At 48.3% G+C, this 23,026-nt stretch overlaps 1 protein-coding gene across 4 annotated transcripts in view; it reads right to left on the bottom strand.

The window, feature by feature from the left end:
- Nucleotides 1-2,534: 2,534 nt before the first annotated feature.
- The window catches only part of eml4 (EMAP like 4), a 61,551-nt gene continuing 41,059 nt past the window's right edge, over nucleotides 2,535-23,026 (bottom strand). The window contains exons 4-24 of one of the 4 annotated variants that reach the window (XM_088385443.1): nucleotides 20,358-20,528; nucleotides 17,894-18,028; nucleotides 15,382-15,407; nucleotides 15,208-15,246; nucleotides 14,502-14,625; nucleotides 14,143-14,292; nucleotides 13,977-14,046; nucleotides 9,454-9,564; nucleotides 9,278-9,373; nucleotides 9,060-9,194; nucleotides 8,489-8,621; nucleotides 8,143-8,291; nucleotides 7,935-8,060; nucleotides 7,409-7,540; nucleotides 6,861-6,928; nucleotides 6,696-6,784; nucleotides 5,962-6,059; nucleotides 5,728-5,815; nucleotides 5,553-5,651; nucleotides 4,239-4,369; nucleotides 2,535-4,157 (exon numbers count right to left, since the gene is read on the bottom strand). In XM_088385443.1, the coding sequence (XP_088241569.1) occupies nucleotides 3,792-4,157; nucleotides 4,239-4,369; nucleotides 5,553-5,651; nucleotides 5,728-5,815; nucleotides 5,962-6,059; nucleotides 6,696-6,784; nucleotides 6,861-6,928; nucleotides 7,409-7,540; nucleotides 7,935-8,060; nucleotides 8,143-8,291; nucleotides 8,489-8,621; nucleotides 9,060-9,194; nucleotides 9,278-9,373; nucleotides 9,454-9,564; nucleotides 13,977-14,046; nucleotides 14,143-14,292; nucleotides 14,502-14,625; nucleotides 15,208-15,246; nucleotides 15,382-15,407; nucleotides 17,894-18,028; nucleotides 20,358-20,528 (2,536 nt within the window). In that variant the 3' untranslated portion in view covers nucleotides 2,535-3,791. Of the gene's footprint in view, nucleotides 4,158-4,238; nucleotides 4,370-4,550; nucleotides 5,466-5,552; nucleotides 5,652-5,727; nucleotides 5,816-5,961; nucleotides 6,060-6,695; nucleotides 6,785-6,860; nucleotides 6,929-7,408; nucleotides 7,541-7,934; nucleotides 8,061-8,142; nucleotides 8,292-8,488; nucleotides 8,622-9,059; nucleotides 9,195-9,277; nucleotides 9,374-9,453; nucleotides 9,565-13,976; nucleotides 14,047-14,142; nucleotides 14,293-14,501; nucleotides 14,626-15,207; nucleotides 15,247-15,381; nucleotides 15,408-17,893; nucleotides 18,029-20,357; nucleotides 20,529-23,026 lie in introns of those variants that run through there. The other 3 variants (XM_088385444.1, XR_015860485.1, XM_088385445.1) reach the window with 3 other exon arrangements.

The raw sequence follows: 23,026 nt of genomic DNA, 5'->3' as shown, positions 1-23,026 counted from the left end.
TAGCCGCGCCGCTCACAGCCCTCACCAGTCCAGCCACACCCTTGCGGTGGACAGACGATGCTGCTCGGGCGTTCCAAGACCTTAAGAGGAATTTCACGTCTGCCCCCATCCTCAGGATGCCGGAACCGCAGCGCGCAAGACAAGTTCCACCCGTGCGCCTTCTTCTCCCGCCGTCTGTCGGCCACTGAATGGATTTACGATATTGGCAACCGGGAGGGCCTTGCAGTGAGATTAGCCCTGGAGAAGTGGAGGCACTCGCTGGAGGGCACGCCAACCCTGTTCATCGTCTGGGCTGACCACCGCAACCTAGATTACCTTAAAACAGCCAAGTGTCTCAATGCCCGCCAGGCCCGGTGGTTGCTGTTCTTCGGCCGATTCAATTTTACCTTGTCTTACCACCCATGCTCTCACAACGCCAAGGCCAACGTGCTGTCCCGCGCGTTCCCTGGGGAAGAGGAGGAAGGGGCATGGCCCCCACCATCCTGCCGGAGTCTGTGGTTGTCGCTTCTGTCACCTGGAGCATCGAGGATCAGGTGAGGGCGGCAATCCGGGACCAGCCCGGTCCTAGCACCTGTCCGGAGGGCCGACTGTTCGTGCCCGACCACCTCCGGTCGGAGGTACTGTAGTGGGCGCACAACTACCGCCTCGCCTGTCATCCGGGAGCCGCGCAAACGGTTCTCCTGACGGCCCAACGCTTTTGGTGGGCCTCCCTGAAGAAAGATGTGCGGGAATACATCAGAGCCTGCCCCACGTGCAACCGCTTTAAAGCCTCCAATCGCCCCCCCGGCCGGGCTCCTCCAACCTCTGCCCGTGTCCCATCGCCCGTGGTCGCACCTGGCCGTCGACTTCGTCACCGGCCTCCCACCATCAGAGGTTAACACAACAATCCTCACGGTTGTGGACCATTTTAGCAAGATGGCACGGTTCATCCCCATCAAGCTACCCACGACCCAGCAGACTGCCCAGATTCTCCTCCAGGAGGTTTTCGTTATCTCTGACCAGAGCCCGCAATTCACTGCCATTTTCTGGGTCGAATTCTGCCGCCTCCTGGGAGCCACAGCCAGTCGCACGTCGGTGTTCCATCCACAGTCAAACGGACAAGCCGAGCGTCTCAACCAAGAGCTCAGTAAATCCCTCCGTTGCATGTCGTCCAGTAACCCGCGTGGGTAGAGTATGCACACAACTCGCTCCCCAGCTCTGCCACAGATCTTTCGCCATTTCACTGCGTCATCGGATACCAGCCACCACTCTTTGAAGAGCAGGAATGAAGCGCAGCCTGTCCATCGGCGCTGTGGTGCATTCGCCGCTGCCACCAAACTTGAGCAAGAGCCCGGTCCTCTCTCCTCCAAGCTGTCGCCAGCTACACCCACCAGGCGATCAAGCACCGGACTCCGACCCCGACGTATCGGGTCGGTCAACAGGTGTGGCTTTCTGGGCGTAACCTGCCGCTCTGGTTGGAGTCCCGCAAACTAGTGCCCCGCTTTGTGGGAACTTTCCCCATCAGAAATGTAATACGCCCTGCTGCCGTTCGACTTCACCTCCCACGATCAATGCGGGTCTACCCCACGTTCCACATCTCGCGGGTACAGCCCGTCCACAAGAGCCCCCATCACCGTCTGCCTCTCAGTGTCCCATTTCAGAAGCCGTGGTGTCGCCACTCCCAGCTCCGGTTCCCTCTCTCCCGCCCGTCGGCGGTACCTACCAGCCTTGTGGACATCAAGAGCCACCCCTTGAGGGGGGGGGTTACGTCACGTTCACGCCGGTCCGCTAATTATCCGGTACCCCGCCTGTCACACGCTCACTGCCACACCCCACCAATCAGCCAAATCACCCACACCTGTCGCTGGCTTAACTATTTAAACCCTGCCAGCCGATCACTACCTTGTCAGTCTGTCCCGTGATGCTACCTGTATGCGCTCTACCAGTCTGACTCCCGTTGCAGACCTGTTCCATTCGCGGAACTGTCTCGTCTTGCCTGGCGCCTGCCCTGACCATCTGCCCGTTATTGACCACGCTCTGCTCGCCGCCTGTCCTGACTCTCTGCTCGTCACAGACTACCATCGACGCAAGCGCCTCGCTCTGCTACGAGCTTGCGTCGCTGCTCTCTTCGCCACCGCGCATGCCTCCACGCTGCGCCTTATCACCAGCCACGCCACAGGACAAGCATCCAACCGCTCCTGCTCGAGATCCAGCACTCCACTTCCCCTTTCCCTACAATTAATAAAGTCTGTGTCACTCTGCGCTTGGCTGTTCTGCCCTGTTCGTTACAAGACTGCTTTCAAGCACCTCTGCATCATACAGGGTGGTGACTGCTTGTTCCGCTTGCAAGCGTAGAATAGGCAAACTGTGTCACGTGTGGTTCTTGCATTAAAGCTAGAGTGGGGAAAACTATCACACAGTGTCATGACAGCCCATGTTTGTTGAAGATGTGCAGCCCATCAGCGTTGTACGTTCCTCAGTGGCTCCAACCAGGTTGACTGACACTGGCCCAAGTACACATTTCATACACGATTACAATGAAACCAACAAATGTGTGCGTTCTTTTGTTTTTTTAAATATGAAAAAACAATTTAATAGTCAAAAGTTTTAGTTTTATCCACTTCAATTGATCAATTATCATTGATCCTTTTCCCACTTTTTTTTGTTTGTTTACAAGACAAAGCCCAGAAAATGTCACATTATACATTCAGTTAGATTCTTTGCTGGAGAGAGAAAAAAAAGCATGCAAAAAAGAACTACTTAACTAAATTTATATGGCGAAAATACAGGGCCAGGGTTTGGGGCCCCAAAACATGGTTCACAGTGGCCCATTGGCAAAAAAGGGCAATGTTGGACCCTAACCCTTTTTTCTCTCAAAGGACGAGGACTTTCTCCTGTTGTTTGTTGCAGCATGTTGCAAGCAGCCACGTTAATACGCCGCCATCAAACTCATACAAGGTACTATTGTGGTCTGTCACATTAGATTGTTCTTGGAAGACAATTCTGTGTGTTAAGAGTGTATTTGTTCTGAAAATCGGGTCTGAAGGGGGTCATGCCAGAAACAGGAAGAATGACTCGAGTCAATTGACTCTTAAGTGTGTGACGCGAGTGGAAGGAAACCATTCAAAGAAGCACCCTGATTGACCAACAAGGAAGTGTCCCCAACTACAAGAAAATGCATCAGACCTGATACGTTTTGGGTTTTTTTGTCTAAAAGTGAGTTCCCTGGACAGCAGGAAGTGTTTTTCACAGCAAGCCTCTTCTCGACGACTTTGCCATCATGGAACGCTCCCACACGCATGCGCTCCTTTCGGACACACTCGGCTAACATTGGCACATATGTGGGCTTCTTGGTTTTTGTGAGACCACATCAACACAGACGGCCGCGGAAACAGAATCCAAATGTGTGCGTTGTTCGTGGTGACGTGCTCAGTTCACGCAACGCACTGCATCGCCTCACGCGCTAAACGGCTGATTTCCTAACCGGACGCGAGGGCTCCGTCTCAATCTTTGAAGGAAGAATCTTTTTGTGTTCCAGGCCTGACAGGCTGAAAGGTTTTTGGAATGTGGGTGGGAAAGGCCACTTGAGTACAAGAAGGCTAACAAGCTAACTACATGCAAACACCGCACAGGAAGGCTGCTGGAGAAATTTTTGAACCCGGATCCACAAAAAATGTGATGCAGGCACAGTTGACTGGTGTGGCGCCCGAGTCGGCCACGTTTGATTGGCGGGTCAAGCTTGATGACTTGTTCTCAATTTTTGAAATGACAAAGGAACGTCTAATGTTTGCCGTCCTTGGCATCCTGGCAGCCTACGAGGGAGGCGCGAGGGGCGGCGGGTCCTCGTCGCCGGGCGCGGCTGCGTCATCGCTGAACGCAGCCGCATCACTGCCGAGCGCCAAAGTGTCTTTGAGACTTGGGGAAGGTGGCGGAACGGACGCTGAAGGAGGCGGGGTTAAGTCCGAAGAGGGAAGGGGGCTGGGCGGAAACGATCCTCCCGGCCCGTCAGCGGCTGAGCGGTGGAGGGCATCGCCCACCGCCGGGTTGCTCTTGTCGACCAATCGCCACTGCAGGATGCTGGTGTCCTTGCCACCCGTGGAGATCAGGTGACTGTCATCGAATAGAAAGCTAACGTTGGTCACGTGACTGCTGTGAGCGCTGTACTTGTGACTGGGAGCCTGATGTCCAACGCACAAAGACACGAACATGCAGACAAGGTTAAAAGAACGGGTGGGCGTGGAGGCAGTGGCTCAGCTCACCTTGGGCGTGGCACAAGGGTATGAGAAGAGATGAACTTTGCAGAAGTCGTCTGCCACCGCCAGCACCTTCCTGTTATGCGAGCGGATCACAGCGTTGATGTCCGTCCCGTCCGAGCCCTCCGGCCATACGCCTGTTGCACGTGCACAAACCCTGAGTTCAGCTACCCAATAAAACAAAGGAGGAGAACATAGACCCCTTCCCTTTACCATGTCACCATGTTAGCAGGAGGCAAAAGATACTAATTTGCAGTAAACTACTTGGGTAGCCTCTTTCAGCTTTTCCCCTCAGGGGGTCGCCACAGCGAATCTTACTTTTTTGTCCAGATGTTTCGCATGAGACGTCTCTGGCACAGTTTTTACACCGGATGCCCTTCCTGACGCAACTCTCTGTATTTATCCGGGCTTGGGACCGGCACATGGACATGGCTGCATATGGTTCCCTGACCAGGAATCGAACCCAGGCCTAACCACTGGACCATCAGGGATTGCAGTAAACTACTTTGATGTTGAAAAATGTCACCTTGTGCTTTTGGTGAGCAAAAGCGTAAAAGCAAAAACAAAGACTTGACTCGGCCAGTCATAAAATGTTGAAATCGCCAGCTTAAGTCTCGTTTCTGTCACATCTGTCCTTTCTTTCAGACTGTTCTATTTTCCCGGTTCTTTCTCTTGAATGGTTGCTGTCCTCATAGGAATTCCCAGGAGGATGCTTTCTCAGTTGAACTATTGACTGTATGCCAGAAAGGTGGAGACACAGCTGTGGAACCTTCTCTGTAAGATTGCGGAAGAAGCTCGAACCCCCACCACCAGGATCCCTCTTCTTGTACTACTCTTGCCCGCCCATCTGCAAGGGGGCGACTCTGCCGAGCCTTAATGTGACTTCTAAGGTCCTCTGGGCTGCTCAGGGCTTCTTGGCTGCGACACAGCACCTCGCTGGCTAGTAAGATGCCAAAATGGTTCTGCGAGCTCATTCTGCCTGGACAAGCCATTGGAGCAGAGGCTGCTTGCATGTCTGACAAGGAGCTAAAACAACTGTTGCTAAACGTCCAAAAACTAGGTCACCAAAATCCCTCCTAAAGTCAAAGGGTTCAGCACAATAGTTTTAATTTTGTGAGGCATCTGGCTGGTCCATCTTCATTTTCTGTCCTCATCCCTGTCGACTAGAATATTTCCAATCGAGCAGAATGACTTTCCTGACATCTTTGGGGCGAGCGCGCTGGATCTTTTTCCCTGCAGCGAAGCCATGCCACATTCTTTACAAACTCAAAGGAGTGTATTGCGCTCACGCACGCACACGAAGTGGGTGAGCGTACTGACCAAAGACATGGTAACCCAGCACACAGGTGTACGTGGCCCAGTCGATGTCTTTGCACTCGGAGCGATTTCGAATGTATTTGCAGCCATTTGGCACCTCCCCTAAATCAAGAGAAAAAGAAGAGCAAGCCTAAATGGCCACATCCTAGAAACAGATGCGGAACATGTGCACACTGACAGTAGAGAATCTCATAGTCTCCGGAGTTGGACATGATGAAGTTGTTGTCAGGCGACCAATCTAAATGCGTGATGTAACTGGAGTGACCCTGCAAGGAGGAAGCAAGACTTGATCAAAACACGGGCATCACGGTAGATGCCAATGATCCTCAGGGCGCTCGGGGCTGCATCGCCAAGCGGCTCATTTGCGGCTCCCCAGCCACTCGAGCGCCATTTTGGGACAGTCGGGACTTACGGAGCACTTTCCGTATCGGCTGTACTTTCTTCCTTGCTCGGCCACACTGTAGATGTAAATGAAGTTGTCGTGAGATCCCACCGCCAGCAGAACACCATCTGCACACAGCGAGTCAGACTTGATAGCCATCTTGCGTTTTGTGATGGGCACAATCGGGCATGACAGCGGCGCGTGGTGCTTCCCACATGCACCTTGACCTGCGGCCGGCCAGCTGCCAAACATTTGAAAATATGCTCGAGCGATCCTGCTTGCCGTCCATGAATGGAACATATGGAGGCGACAATGCTTTTTGAGTTGCACTTTGCCACAGTCAGGGCTCCTGTGATTGTCTGCAGAGTGCCGCTCACTTCTTTTGACACCTCTTGCGGTCGCACATTGCTTGTCAATCATTGTCAAGGTATGCCGTTTGCCTTTACTCATGTTCATTCATGTTTTTGATACTGCCAAAGCCACTTTGTTAACATTTGGCAAAGCGCATTGTGGAACACGTGACCTCAACGACCCGGTTTTGGAAACTCAAGAAAACATCATCGTGCAGAGTAGGGGTCATCAACAACATAATGAGTATGATTATCATGTTTGTACATTTGAATTAGGCCTGTTGGACAAAGAAAACATCTTAAACACTGTGGATTGGAGCCTGAAGGAGTTGGTGACCCCTGATGTCAAGCCAGGAGGAAATAATTGTGACTCAGCCCCGTGGACGGACCATCTCGGCAATTGACTCCACCCACCTACAGAGAAGCGCATGACGGACAGCTGTTCGTTGCCGTCCGTGTGGATGGCGACCAGGTCGGTGGTCTCGGCGTCCAGCACGAACCACCTGACGGACACAAGCTCTCGCATTAGTCCCGCCCACTGCGTCATCCAGCCTCGCCCACACTTGATGCAAGACTCACTTTCCTGAATGTGTTCCTATGGCGACCACTCCACCGCCGGGATGAAAGTCTGCACAGTGGCCATGCTCCTGCGGGAGGGACACTGTTAGGGTTTTCCAGGTTATCTTTATCATAGGATTATGTTGGAATGCAACCTGTAGTAAATACCTTACCTTGTCCTCCTTATCACAAGGTCGTAAAACATCCCCTGACATGTTTAGACTAGAGGACAAGGGCTTTCTAGCCAGCCTACTCATACCCCCACTCTGTTTCTCTTAATAAATATCCTCTTGCAGGAAGGAGAGTTCAGACCTCCATTCGAACATTGCTGTACGCACAGCGACGAATGGACTCTCCACCTGCAGGTGTCTAAAAGGACTTACTTTTCTCCCGTGTGGTTCTTGCAAAATAAGTTGGAGTGAGCGAATCTCTAACAGACACAGCAGGTGTTAATCATTTCCACAGGGCAGAAAGAAAAACTAAGATATGGGGCTGCAGGTGACGTCATCGAAGAAGGTGACATAAGGCTGCAAGTGACATCGTCGGGAGAAGGTGACATCGTAACTCACCTCCACGCTGCGACTCCACTGCAGCTTGTGGTCGGTGGAATTCCACAGGCACACCAGACGGTCCTGGGCGCACGTCAGGAATAAATCTTTGGACGGGTGCGACGCCAAGCCCCACAGCTCGTCTGTGTGACCCTGAACACAAACGTGTCTATATTTATCCATTTAAGAACCAGAAAAGGAAAAGCACTGCTTACCTAGCGTGCCATTTCATGTAACAACATATAGAGACCAACTCAAGCCAAAAGTCAAAGACACAGACTCTGTGCTTCTGCCAGGCAACACATGAACAGGATGCCAACTCCCAGACGAGTGGGGGGAATGATTTTAACCCACCGTGCATGTTGAGCAATCATTTCTGCATGAAAAGTGCCTGCGAGATCAAATGTTGACTGTCCTAACACGTTGGTGGGCGACTGGGATTCCTGCTGGCCACCAGAAAGGTCCCCGGTGGAGAAAGAGTTCACGGAAGCAGAGAAAAGCATGTCGACAGCCGCAAGGTGGCAACACGACCAGTGCTGGCCCTTACCTGCACTTCCATCGTAAAGCCATCGTGGAACGATCCTCGGAGTATAAAGTTGCGCGACGTTCCCACCAGAAACTCGTCCCCCTTGCCTTCAGACACAGCCCGAATACTTCCGTATTGGTCTGGGACCTTCAGACACACGTGTGCCAACAAACGTCAAACAATTTGCACAAGGCAGATGTACAGGTGGCAGAGGCGGCAGATGCTCGACCTCAATGTCACGCTGGGCTTGGACTTGGTGGTCCCACAGGATGATCTTGCGGTCTTTTCCTCCTCCGCTCAGCAGGGCACCGCTCGTCATCTGGCACAAGCAGAACACGCTGCCCTCGTGACCTTTCACCTGACGGCTGATCTGAAAGGCTGCGCCGCAAGGAGAAGCAAAGTCAGTGTGACGCGCTTTGAGGGCCTTGACAGGAGGAAAACCGCTAGACGAGTGAAAACATTAAGTGGAGAAGAAGCCAAACTTGCTTTACGATTATGTTATTTGCTTGTTCTACAAGATTGCATTTTTATCTTAAGGACATATGACATGTTCTTGTACAGGATCTGGTCCTCACCTCGCGGTCCTTTCACAGAAGCCTCGGCGGCACTCCTAGTCCACACGAGAAGGACGCCTCCAGAGTCTCCTGTCAGAATGTCTCCATTGTTCAGGAAGGCAAGACACTGGATAAACTTTGGCTTCTCGTATTTCTGGGAAACAACAACACCCACACACGCACACATAAGCACAAGCAGACACACACAGACGCGCGCACACACAGACACACAGACACACACAGACACACACAGACACACACACACACACACACAGACACACACACACACAGACACACAGACACACACACACACACACACACACACACACACACACACACACACACACACACACACACACACACACACACACACACACACACACACACACACACACACACACACACACACACACACACACACACACACACACACACACAGCTGTATTTCTACCAAAAGAGAGTGCCAATTGTTTGAGAGTAGTGTAGAACGCACTTAGGTGGTCTATAAATGTTATGTATTGAAACCCAGAAAAACCTGTATCCAAGCCCCAACATTATCCATGTGCAGTCATATGAATGATTGCAAACCTACCCCAAAGATGCCCTGTTTCCGAGCCAGTGAGGTGCCAGTCCAGGCCCAGAAGAAAATATGAGACTTTCCACAGGTGATGATGGTGTTTGGGTCCGATGGGTGGAAATCCACAACCAAAACCACGTCGGTGGTAGTCTGCAAAGCAGACACGCAGGAGCCAACATGACTAGCCATGTAAAAGGTCCAGGATGGGCGGGCAGGTGGGCGGCTGCACGCACCTTTATCTCGGCCACCTTGGACTTCTTCTGCCAGTCCCAAACGGTCAACATGTGGTCGTTGCAATCGTCAACCACACTCAGATGCTGACCCGAGTCCTGAGGCAACAAACGGGCACACGCCTAAGTTGAGGACCACACGGCTCGTGACGCAGCCACGTGACACGACGGCCACTCACGGCTTTGGAGAAGACCAAGGAGCCGACGCCTCGCTCAAATGTTCCCAAACCGACGACCTGCAGCGTGGACAGACTGACGCTGTCCCAAATGCGCACGTGCGGCTGCACGGCCTGGGGAGCAAAGGTGATGGTTTCATGAGAACCGACAACGGCAACAAGAAGCGACAGCTGAGCTTGCCGAGCACGAGTGTCCCTTGAGAGAAACGTGTCCAACCTCAATTCATTGCCCCCCAAAACTATTTCTCGTCTCCAAATAATGTCCCTTGGTTTACCAATCGGTGGTGGATGGCCCTGTACATAATGAACTTGTTGCCGTGGGTAGGGCATAAGAACACCGACCAAGTACATTTGGGAATAAATTGAGAGGATAGGATTTCATACGTCATATTTGTTTGCCGGTCAATCGAGAGATTTTTCTAATGTGGCTGTGAATCGCCGACATGCTGCTTGTGGGCCTTTGCCAGATGCCCCACCCACCCAGTCAGAGGGTGAACCAATACATCCTTTTCCCTAAAGAGGGCCTGAGGAATTCATTCATTTTCAAACTAATCAGAACGGCCCGGAATTTAGCCAATGAAACACGAATACCGTCTTCATTTCTGACACAGTTTGGCGCGCCATCTGTCCGATCCAAGAAGACCATGACATTGCCCCAGTTCTCGTGATGGACGTTTGAAACCGATTGCCATTTAACGGTATAGATCAACCACAGGGATGAGAACGGCAAATGAAAATAACCACTGAAAAGTAGCCGGGGTTCGGGGGCCGCGTGCTCCACTACACCCCCCCCCCCCCCCCCACTTGCTGCAGGGGGCCAGAGGCCGCAGGCCCCTCCCAATGGAGGCCGCAGTGGGCCAGGGTCCACAGGCCCCTATTGGGGGCTGTAGGGCCCACAGGCCGCAGGGGGCCAGGGGCAATGCCCCGGAGGGGGTTCAGGGGGAAAAGCTCCCTGGAAACTCCTGGACTTTGGCAGTATAGCAACCCCAAAACCATTAATTTCATCACTCAATTTCAACAGTTTTGTTAAAAAAATATTCCTGCTTGGTGGGCTACCAAGGTGAATATAATACAGTCAAGGTTTTCGACCACAATCCGTTCCAGAGGGCGGTTCAAAAAGCGAATCGGTCAAATTCCAAATCTATTTTTCCCATTACAAATAATGGATTTTTTTTTAATCTTTTCTAAGACTTTTTTAAGCATTTTTTCATTTGCGCATTTTTGTCTGATCGCGCAACTGCAGTGCACCGCCGACCGCGCAACCGTAGCGCGTCGCCGACCGCGCAACTGCACCGCGCTGGTTGCATTATTGTGACAGAGCCGTTGCTGAAATTTAGAAAATATTTTTAAACTCCTGATGTACTTTCCAAAATTCAAGTGGACCTAAGTGCGCAGGGAGCTTAATTTTGTCCGATCGCGCAACTGCAGCGCACCGCCGACCGCGCAAAAGTACCGCGTCGCCGACAGCGCAACTGTACCACTCTGATCGCATTATTGTGACAGAGCCCCTGCTGAAATTTAGAAAATATTTTTAAAGTCCTGATGTACTTTCCAAAATTTAAGTGGACCTCAGTGTACAGGGAGCTTAATTTAGTCCGATTGCGCAACCGCAGTGCGCCGGGCGCTCACTGTCGCATTGCTTTAAGAGCGTCTTTGTGTTCCCAGTTGTCCGAGATGACGCTGCTCTCGAGCCATGCCCATCTGAAGCAGTTTGTGATCCCGTTCAACTTGTCTATTTCCCTGGCACGATCCTCGTCTTTTTTCTCTAAAACTTTCGCCATGCTGGCTAAAACTTTTGCTAATTAGGCAAATGAGTAGGCAAATGATCTGACGAAAGTAGCTCCAAAATGCTGCCAAAAATAAGGCGTCTGTTGTCGCAATACTGCTGCCAGCCGCCCTCCCCCATATAAAAACAATTTTCTCAACGGATCTACACGATTAACGAAAATGATACTCCCGACAGAAAAAAAAACACAGAAATCCGCGGATCCGCGGAAGATTCTCATCCCTGCAACCAGAACAAAGTTTCATCCTTTTTGTGTTTTGCATGTCAGGATGACTGTAAACAAATCTGTTCTCAAGTTAAAATAATACTAAAGGACACAATCACATTGATGCTGTCTAAAAAAATTACGTTTAAAAAAAATAATTTCAGGTGACTCCATTCTATGTACCGTATTTTCACGACCAAAGGGCGCACCATACTAAAAGGCGCAGTCTCAGTTATGTGTGCCATTACTAGATTTAACACACACATAGGACACATGATAGGGCACATGCATGCCATGATTTACAGTAAACAAAAAAATCGTCACGGGAGCAAGAAAGTGAGTTCAGTTGTATTTTATTCTACTGTTTAACCATGTACTCTACTGTACTCACATTATTGTTGATCGATATTCATACGTAAATCTGTCCAAGTACTCATCTTCTGTATCCAAATTAAACAGTTGGGTAAGTTCGCCATCTGACATGCCAACTTCCCTCGTCATTGTCTCGTCGTTGTCACGTTGCTCTTTGGCAATGATCCCGGCTTTCCAGGAAGCTTGAATTGTGCCTCGTAAGCTTTGTCTATGCCATTTTAGAAGGTCCTAATGCTGTTTTCTTTGCACAAACGATTGTATTCGTTTATCAATGGCGGCAGACGTACATACTCTACATCAGGGGTCACCAACACGGTGCCCGCGGGCACCAGGTTGCCCGTGAGGACCGCATGAGTCGCCCGCAGGACTGTTCTAAAATTAGCTCAAATAGCGCCACTTGTCAGTGAGCTGCATCTATTTATTTTACAGTCAAACCTTGGTTTTCGAACGTCCTGGTTCTCGAACAAATCGGAATTTGAACAAAAAATTCCAGATTGTTTTGCTTCGGTTGTCAAACAAAATTCGGTGGTTGAACCTCGCGAGATGAGCCGGGAAGACCCGAGAAAACCCGACCGCGCGGCCCTGATGCCGACTGACTCCGTTCGTTGTTATTGTATTTTCGTTACTTTGAGGATTGTATTAACCCCTAATCATGCCTCCAAAGAAAGCAAGTGGCAGCAGTAAAGCCATCCTAAAACACAAAGACGCTCTTAAAGCAAAGCGAGAGTCAGCGCCCGCCGCGCTGCGGTTGCGCGATCGGACCAAATTAAGCTCCCTGCGCACTAAGGTCCATTAAAATTTTGGAAAGTACATCAGGACTTTAAAAATATTTTCTAAATTTCAGCGACGGCTCTGTCACAATAATGCGACCAGCGCGGTGCCGTTGCGCAGTGAGCGACGCGCTACGGTTGCGCGTTCGGCGGGCGGTGCGCTGCAGTTGTGCGATCAGACAAATATGTGCAAATGAAAAAATGCTTAAAAAAGGCGTTTTTTTTTTTTTTTTGTCTTGAAACGGATTTAAAAAATTTCCATTATTTGTAATGGGAAAAATAGATTCGGAACTCAACCGATTCGCTTCTCGAACCGCCTTCTAGAATGGATTGTGGTAAGAAACCAAGGTTTAACTGTATTTTTGCTATTCTTGTTAAAATCACATTTACATGTGAACTGTAAATGACAATAATAACACATAGTGAAAGCCAAATTGAGCAAATTGGCTATTTGAGAAGTATGTGTCAAACTGGTAGCCCTTTGCCTTAATCAGTACCCAGGAAGTAGCTCTCGGTTTAAGAAAGGTTGGTGACCCCTGCTCTACATGTTACGTAAAGTCCTCTGATTGGTTTACCGCCCCGATCTACGTAAAACGTTATGTCCTCTGATTGGTTCATCGGGTCTACATATTACGCCTGTTTATTATGTCTCTGTGGCGGAAACCACACAAAACAACTTTACAGACTTGTACAAACGGTGGAGTTTATTTGTCAATGGCGACGGAAGTACGTAATTTGCACGGACGATAGTATTATTTACCAATGGTGGCGGAGGTACGTATTCCTCTACGTGTCACGTCCAGTCCTCTGATTGGTCTACCGCCCTGAACTACGTAAAACGTAGTGTCCTCTGATTGGTTCATCGGGTGCCTGTATATTACGTCTGTGTGACTTCCGGCACACAAAACAATGGCGGCGAAGGTACGTACTCTACGTGTTACATCTAGTTTGTTGTTTGTTTTTGTCCCGATCTACGTCAACGCCTATATATTACGGAAGCCACACAAAACAACTTTACAGATTTTTGAATCTGGTCCACACAAAAGGCACACCTTCTTAAAAGGCACACCTTCATTTTTTGAGAAAATTAAAGGCGTTTATGTGCGCCATTTTGGTCGTGAAAATACAGTAACTTGGTTTTACTTACTGAGTCAATAAGACCAATTTACTTTGTCTAGTTTTCTGCAAATATTCAAATGTGACTTTAGCCACTATGCAATCAATTTGGGAAGTTTTCAATCAAAAGGAAATCTGCACATTTTGTCTGCCTTTCTTTATTTACATACGAGAGCATCATTGTGATGTGGACCTCCTCCGTCAATTGTAGTGGGACATTCTCACAAGACGATGCGGTTGGCAGTCATTTGTTTCCTAAAGTGTCGACTGAAGTTACCCGTCCATCTTTGTCCACACCGGAAATTTGGCCCGTGGCGATGCGAATCTTGTCTGGATGAACGGTGAGACTAGCAGGCCGGGAAAAAGGGACAGGAGGGAGGGGGAGAGAGGATTGTTGAGAAGAGGTGGCCATGAGCATTTGAACAAAGTGCCAGACATCTCACCACTTGACGCAGTCCGTGTGTCCCAGGTAGTGCCTCTGGCTTCGCTCATCGTAGTTGAATAAGACCACCACCGAGGCAATGAAGTACACCATCTCCCCGGTGGGAAGCAGCCACACATTGGCTCTACAGTCTCGTCCTCGGTAACCGTAGCTGTGGCATCGGCGGTCAAGGAAGCGCAGTCGGATGGCTGTTTTCTCAACGGGCCACCTTCAAAAAATGCTTCGCGCACTCACCGATGCAACGGCGCTGACAACCAATTCACCCCAAAGTCGCCCATACACACTCGTAAGGATGTCTCAGTGCGATCGCATGATCTGAAATCTGGGTTGCAACGAGCGCTTGGAGCGAGCAAAGGATACACCCATTCCAGCTTGAGCTTCTCAGGAGGAAGTTCCGTGCGGACGTCGTCGTAGTTTTCCACGTTTGAGGGAAGAAACATGGTGATGGGGCGTCCACGCATGAACATCTTGATGTGGTTTCCCTCTGCACCAGACCCAACGCGCACGCACACGCACGTGCACGCGCGCGCACGCGCACGCGCACGCGCACGCACACACACACACACACACACACACACACACACACACACACACACACACACACACACACACACACACACACACACACAAAAAGACACTTGAGCCCAAAGCAAAAGCTGAGAGTCAAATATCAACATGTGGGCACATTATTTCAGACAAAGATCTGAAAATGAACCAATCAACAGATGAATTTGAATTAGTGGGTAAATTTGGCGGACAAATGCATACAAACCAAGGCCAAGCAAAGCAAAGTGAGGACCAGGCTGCAACAAATACACCTGTCGAACCAGCTCACGCATCCAAGTCCGCTCACTCGTGCCAAAATGACGGCGGCGCAAACAGGCGTGATGTCAGAGAGCAGGCAGTGGAGAGATGCTGACCATAGAAATTGAGAGAGACGCCAGAGAGAAAGTGGAGAAAGAAGAGAGGAGAAACACCATTGGCCCACCTCAAATACGGTTAGCATGCTAAAGAGTTAGCTGGTTGGTTCGCCGGCTAGCTTGCCATGTGACTGTTCAGCACTTACCCGCTTGGCTGTTTTTCTCCCGGGTTGACATTTTGGCTGCTTTGAGACAACGACATCATCACTGAACAAAAACAACAAGCTGCCACCTCTCAAACAAAATTGTCGAGGAAAATGTCACATAATGACGACGACAATGACGGAATTCTATGGGCTCTCTCTAGACAAAATCATTACCTTGACTCACCACCAGCTCTTTGTGCCTGCAAACCAACCAAACAACAGTATCAGTGTATGCATGCGTGTGTGTGTGTGTGTGTGTGCGTGCGCATACAACAATTCCACTCGCTTGCCGTTGAAGAATTGAAACCACAGGCAGCCATCTTACGTTGCCACTCACTAGACTATCCTAACGTGAATACACATCGGAGAGGAGCACGTCATGCATGATTCATCGCCAAGAACACAATTTAAAATGTTCTCTTTGAAGCTCCATCACTGAGTGCTCCTTAAATATTTGCCCATAATCACAAGCATCAACTATGCCAGTGTTTCCCAACCAGTGTGCCGCAGCACACCGGTGTGCCGTCGCGCCGCACACCGGTGTGCCGCCGCACACCGGTGTGCCGTGAGAGATGTTCAGCTGTGCCGTGGGAAATTGTCCAATATTAATTACGGAGCGCATTGTAAACAGGATCGCCAAACCACTGGTCAGTTAGCACAACGCCTGGTCAGCCACTTGCTAATTGTGCATGCGGGGCAAATCGGAGAATCTTGAGATTTCATGTTGTGGCATCGGCACATACTCAGTTTATGTGTGTGTTGTTGTGTGCTTTTACTAACAGTGACACTATGACGGCTGTGGTGCGTTTTCGGTCCGATGGAAATCAGAGCATGTAGTTCAATGGGAAAACCTGGATTGTTCATTTTTCACCAACATAAAATACACAGTCAAATCGAGACACCTCGACTGTGATAGCCACTCAGCCGCTGTCAGAACAGCAGAGCGTCTTTAAAAGTGACTTTGTTCTTAATGTCGCAATATTTATAGAACTAGTCTAAAACAGTAAACAAAGTCATATTGATTCTTTTGGATTTTGATCACAATCACTTTCAATAGTTTATTCCTTACACTGTCTAAAACCTTTTTTCAAAAACTGTCACTTTTATTTACAAAAGAAATACAATTTAAAGAATATTTAGTATTTATTTTTATTCAATTAGTCGACTCGCCATACATATATAGGAATAGAACTTTACGTCTTTTGTTGTAATATAACTGATTTTAATGTAGAAGCTGGTGTAACACTAATAGATTTTTGTTGGTGGTGTGCCTCGAGATTTTTTCCAATGAAAAGGTGTGCCGTGAATGAAAAAAGGTTGGGAAACACTGAACTATGCAATGAATGCAATGAAAGCTAACCCCATCAGGACAATATTGGTTGTAAACTGTAAACCTCACTCACCTCTGTCACTGGCGACACTGGGATCATCTACTCTGAATGGCCAATGCAAAAAGTGAAATTTGTTCTTATTACTATATTGGCCCGAATATAAGACGGTGTTTTTTGCATTGAGATAAGACTGAAAAAGTGGGGGTCGTCTTACATTCGGGGTCTACACATTATACCCATTTACAATGCTAGATGACGCCAGGTATCTTTAAAGACACAGGTGTCAAACTCAAGGCCCGGGGGCCAGATACGGCCCACCACATCATTTTATGTGGCCCGCGAAAACAAATTGTGCATCAAATTCGTGTGTCATTACTAGAATTGCAAATTGTCTTCACTTTTAATATATATTTTTTTAAATATTTGACCAGTTTTTACTCGTCTGATTTGAAAACGAGTTATTTGTCAGTTTGTTTTTGTAGCTTTTACTGTATATAATATGAGGTGCTCATACATTTATTTGGGTTGACAGTCATAATGGCCCTCCGAAAGAAGCTATGACTACAATGCGGCCCGTGAAAAAACGAGTTTGATACCCCTGTTTAAAGAGAATGCCGAACTTAACTCCCCAGGCCAAAGCAAAGCCCTATCACGAAGAAGAAAAGGACAAATAGCGGTAGCACGAAGAGGAAAAGTAAAAAATGGCTATTTTTGGCTAAATAAGAGAAGGGACAACAGAAAATGGAGAAACTGTTAGAAAGGTTCCTCTGTTGATGTTAAAATGTTGGACAGTTACGTCACCGCGCCTTAAGTCTCACGTGAGTTACCTCAGCCTATCGCGATTGTTGGATAACAGAAAATGGAAGCCATTCATTTACAAATGTGACTGCACTTTAGTTTACATATTTAAATGTTCAGATATTAAGATGTGATAGACAGTTTTTGCCTGATTTGAATGAGGCAAAATAACATGCTTTTTCTCTCCAATATATTGTTTCAGATGTACTGTCATTATTTTCTGTATAAAAATTAAATTTGGTGTTCAAAAAGTCTTTTTTCAAACTTGAGTCTTGAAAAAGAGGGAGTTGTCTTATATTCAGGCCAATACGGTACTCGATACGGAGATACTAGAATAGAGAGAGACACAACTGGAGTTTTCGGCAAAAAAAACCCAAAAATCCAACGATTGTCAGTTGCAGCGTTGGCAACATACGATGGCTTACCCTATTGACAGTCCAGTCATATTCACTGTACGTCTCCGGCGGGTGATTGACAAATGGCCGCCCAAAAAAACATTCTTTGCAATGGAGAGAAATACGTAGAGCAAAACCAAAAGGGGATAAGAATGCGGGTACCTGTTCGCATTCTTCGCCACTTTGGCGAGTAGTTTGGAGGTGGACACTGCTTTCACCAACTTGCTTCGGTGGTCGTCAGACGTGACCCAGGTGCTACTCTGAGATCGCTCCACGCCTGCAGAGCGCCTCTGACCCCTGATACACACAGACATGCACTGAGTACCAGTGATGAAGAAGAGGAGAGGCGACAGGCCCTACTGGAGGCGAGTTAGCATCAGGAGGAAGGACCTGGATAGACCGACGCTGCACCGTGGTGGGAATCATTCCCTGGCTACCAGATAAGTCAGAGATGAACCGTACATCCCCGCTGAACCAACATCTGGCTAAACCATACATCAGCCACTAAACCAACATCTGTAGATCAATGACTCAACTCCACTTGGTGCAAAACCCTATATATTGTGACATGAATTTCATTCATTTATTATCTAGCTATTATCTCAAATGACCTTTTCACAATGAAATGAATGGAAAAGCCTTGAATCTGTTCCAGCGTCCAAATAAGGTATTGAGGTGTTGGTAAACTTGTCAATTTTTTTTAGGCCGATTTGAAAGAAAAGTAAAACAAACTCTTACCAATGAATCGGCCGATGACTTCAAAGAACACTTAATAAAATAAATATATTAACTTATTTTGGTAGTCACTTCCAACAAATGTATGAATTAAAGTTATAATGTTTGACTGTTTCACAATACAGTGGAGCCTCGGTTTTCGAACACAATCCGTTCCAGAAGGCTGTTCGAGAAGTGAATAGTTCGAATTACGAATCATATTTTCCCATTACAAATAATGAAAAAAAAATTAATCCGTTCCAAGCAAATGAAAAAAACCCCCGCTTTTTAAAGCATTTTTTCATTTGCGCATTTTTGTCCAATCGCGCAACTGCAGCGCAACGCCGAACGCGCAACCGTAGCGCGTCGCCGACCGCGCAACTGCACCGCGCTGGTCGCATTATTGTGACAGAACCGTCGCTGAAATTTAAAAAATATTTTTAAAGCCCTGCTGTACTTTCTAAAATTTAAGTGGACATCAGTGCGCGGGGAGCTCAATTTTGTCCGAACGCGCAACCGTTGCGCACCGCAGACCGCGCAACTGCACCGCGCTGGGCGCATTATTGTGACAGAGTGGTCGCTAAAATTTAGAAAATATTTTTAAAGTCCTAATGTACTTTCCAAAATTTAAATGGACCTCAGTGCGCAGGGAGCTTAATTTGGTCCAATCGCGCAACCGCAGCGCGCCGGGCGCTCAGTGTCGCATTGCGTTAGGAGCGTCTTTGTGTTTTAGGATGGCTTTACTGCTCCCACTTGCTTCCTTTGGAGGCATGATTAGAGTTGATGCAATCCTCAGAGTAACGAGAACGTAATAACAAATGGAGTCAGTTGGCATGCAGGTCCTCTCGGCTCATCTCGCGAGGTTCAACAACCGTATTTTTTCCGACATCCGAAGCAAAGAAATCTCGAATTTTTTGTTCGAATACCGATTTGTTCGAGAACCGGGACTTTCGAAAACCGAGGCTCCACTGTACTTTGATCTTCGGTATTCACAGCTCCACTTACTGGACAAACGGTGGTAGTAGACCTTTCTGCACTCAACATTCTGTTTTGAGCAAGTGACATAAAAATCATCCAAATTCGAGCCAATGTTAAAGATTTTGAAAAGCTAACGGGCAGAACGCTTGATTAGTCGGGCCTACTTATAAGCAACGAACGGCTTACTGTATTTACAAATTGTTAGAAACATCAGGGAACGAGAGAATGATTTCCAGCACGGCCAACAAGTGTAACTTCGTACCTGCACGCACACTAAAGAGGGAGAGATGGTGGGTTGGAGAGAAAAATGTGTTGAGCTGTGGTGGCAATGAGCGCTGGACGACATCCCCCGCTTGACGCAGTCTGTGTGTGTATCAGTGTGAGTGAGTGAGCGTGTGTGGGAGTGACAGTCAAAGTTCTCCCTTTAACTCTCACTCACAAACACACTCACTGGAAGAGCGAGTAAGAGAGACAGAGTAAGACAGACAGAGGGAGAGTGCGAGGGAGAGAGACAGACACAGCAAGAGAGAGAGAGAGAGAGAGAGAGAGAGAGAGAGAGACAGCGAGAGAGCGAGAGAGAGAGAGAGAGAAGAGAGAGCGACAGCGAGCGAGAGAGACAGCGAGCGAGAGAGACAGCGAGAGAGAGAGAGACAGCGAGAGAGAGAGAGACAGCGAGAGAGAGAGACAGCGAGAGAGAGAGAGAGAGAGAGAGAGAGAGAGAGAGAGAGAGAGAGACAGCGAGAGACAGCGAGAGAGAGAGAGAGAACATGGTGAAAGCACGCCGGGGTTACACTCCGACAAGGCGCCGCTAAAAGGAGCACCCACTTGGAAAAGGAGGATGGGGTGGTGTGATTTTGTAGTCAGAAAGGTTAGTAGGAGCAACAAGGTCTTCATCAGGCCAGAGCAGGAAATGAGGTCAGAGAAAAGGGGACACCTCTTGGGGGGCGCCTGGTTTTTACTGCTGCCCAGCTGGCTTCGCTGTGGACTTTGCTGATGGTGAGGGGGCGTGGGGGAGGGGGCAGGGGCTTCCTCCCGTTCATGGACCTCCTCCCTCGGACCTCTTTGCCCGACGCCCGACGTCTCCTTTCTGGGATCAGCTGCTATGCTGCGAACATACACGGCACACGGCTGCTGCTTCAACGTGGCCTGTGTGCGTCTGGCGGATTTGCACGTGCGTCTACCTTCAACGCTCAGCCCTTCTAATGACTCTTTGTTGCTTCGAGTGGACTTGCAATCATCCAAATTGAGTTGGCGCAAACACACACAGTAGCTAAGTACAATTGCAAAAGAGACCCTGGTCATGAAGTCATTTGTGAATGATGGCCACTAAGAGTGGTTCGTAGGGTCAGCGCAGATCCTCAAACGCTGACTCAATTCCAAACAGTCAATAGTTTTCTTCCCTTTACCACATTTAACTGGTCACAATAAAGAAAACCTACTGCGCAGATAAAACAAAGTTCCTGACTTTGCGTATTTTGAGTGGTGAAAGGAGCCGTCGTTGTGACGCCTTCCTTAGGGTTCTCACGAACTCGTCTTTTGAAAATGGATTATCCATCGTTTTTTGGTCTGGACAACATGGGCAGCCGCCTAAGGCGATGTTTTTTTATGTCATGTGGAGAGTAGTAGGAGCCCCCCCAATTTTTTTTAGAATATTGCGCTGCAAAGCGGTTTTATCACCCTGTTAATCACTGTGTGGGTAAGTGGCAATTTCACACCCCCTTCAGCTGCAGGCCGGGTGGATGAGCCTGAGGCAAGTGAGGAGTTTCCAGGTTAACGTAACAAGTCACTGAGCGATTGGCTAGGGCAGCATTGTTGTAGTCAATCAGAGCCAGTGTTTTTCACGTGTGGTGACTAACGCACTTTCATCAGTAGTCACACCACAAACAGAAGAGACATACACAGGACTGCTGAAAAGTTAGCATTTTCAAGGTGGCGATAACATGTATTTCAAATTCATTAAAGTTAAAGGCAAAAACGTGCATGTGTTTTGTTATGTGTTTTTTTTAACTGTAACACTTTCCCCGGTAACAAATTACTTTTATTCAGTAAATAATAACTCAGATACCTTTTTGAACAAGTAGTGAGTTCCCAACACTGGGCTAATTAAGGGCTAATAATAATTTCTGATATAGCCTACCTTTTACGTTTGTTAGCTAGCGGAATGTTCATATCCTGGGATGAGAATGGCAAATGTGAAAAAGCATGGAAAAGAAGGGGGGCGGGGGGGTACACGCTGTCGCGGCGGGCGGGGGAGTGCCCGTGAGAGTCGCAGAGGCCAACGTTGCCTGGCCAGCTAGCCGTCCGCTCCCCCCCATATATAAAAAAATAATTTTCTCAACGGATTTACACGATTCACGAAAATACTTTCAACGGAAAAAAACACGGAAATCCGCGTAAAATTCTCATCCCTGCATATCTGAAGGTAGTTTCATAGACAAACATTTGCCATTTGCTAGTGCAATTATATTTTGAGACAGCTTTTTTTGTGTCATAACTGAAAGTATGCCAAGCATACAATTTGGGGCAGTTACCAAGGAGCTAATCGTTCCTCCTTCCTCCTCCTTGAAAGACAGATTAATGTCATTTATGACATTTATTACATTAATCTTTATTATTATTTATTAAATTCTTCCTTTGTCAGCTGGTGTGAGCTCAACCAGCTTCAGCTGAACACCAGCAAGACGATGGAGATGGTTGTGAGCTTCGGGAGGACAGCACCCATCTTCACTCCGGTGAATATCCAGGAATCGGACATTGAGGTAGTGGAGAACTACAGATTCCTGGAACAACAAACTGGACTGGACTGATCACACCCACGCCCTGTACAAAAAGGGCCAGAGTCGCCTCCACCTGCTGAGGAGACTGAGGTCCTTCGGTGTGTGCAGGGCTCTCCTCCGGACCTTCTATGACTCTGTGGTGGCCTCAGCCATCCTCTACGCTGTGGTCTGCTGGGGCGGGGGCAGTACTGACCGGGACAGGGGGAGACTGAATAAGACGGTCAGAAGAGCGAGCTCTGTCCTGGGCTGTCCCCTGGACTCAATTGAGGTTGTGGGTGAGAGGAGGACGTTGATTAAGCTTAAATCCATCATGGACAACACCTCTCACCCCCTCCATGAGATTGTGCGGTCCCTGAGCAGCTCCTTTAGCGGCAGACCTTTGCACCCTCGGTGTAGGAAGGAACAGTTACGCAGGTCCTTCATTCCCTCTGCTGTCAGACTTTACAACACGCGTGGCACCTGATAAAATTGTGTTTCGTCTCTACTAGCGGCACTTGTATTTGTCCTTGTCTGTTGTTTACCCTTTTTTGAAATTTTGGCACTTGTTTTATTCTTGCACTCGTATTATTCTTGCACTCATATGCACTGCTGTGACAAGTGAATTTCCCCGCTGTGGGATTAATAAAGTTCTATCAATCAATCTACATTATTACGATATTTACATTTATGACATCTAGAATGTTTATTTAAATTTACAATTAATGGAGGGATGTTTTGTATAAGAGTTATATTATGGTATATCAAGTTCAATCGAAAATGCATTTACAAGGGCTCTTGTATAAATATTTTGGTGGAATACTGTTCTATTAAAAAAAAAAATTCTGGG

This window comes from Syngnathus floridae, chromosome 9 (assembly GCF_059516105.1).
Source record: "Syngnathus floridae isolate MCC-2025c chromosome 9, RoL_Sflo_1.0, whole genome shotgun sequence".
In the NCBI taxonomy this organism is placed as follows: domain Eukaryota; kingdom Metazoa; phylum Chordata; class Actinopteri; order Syngnathiformes; family Syngnathidae; genus Syngnathus; species Syngnathus floridae.
The sequence above is the reverse complement of the archived record's forward strand: the minus strand, read 5'-3'. Positions and strand labels throughout refer to the sequence as shown.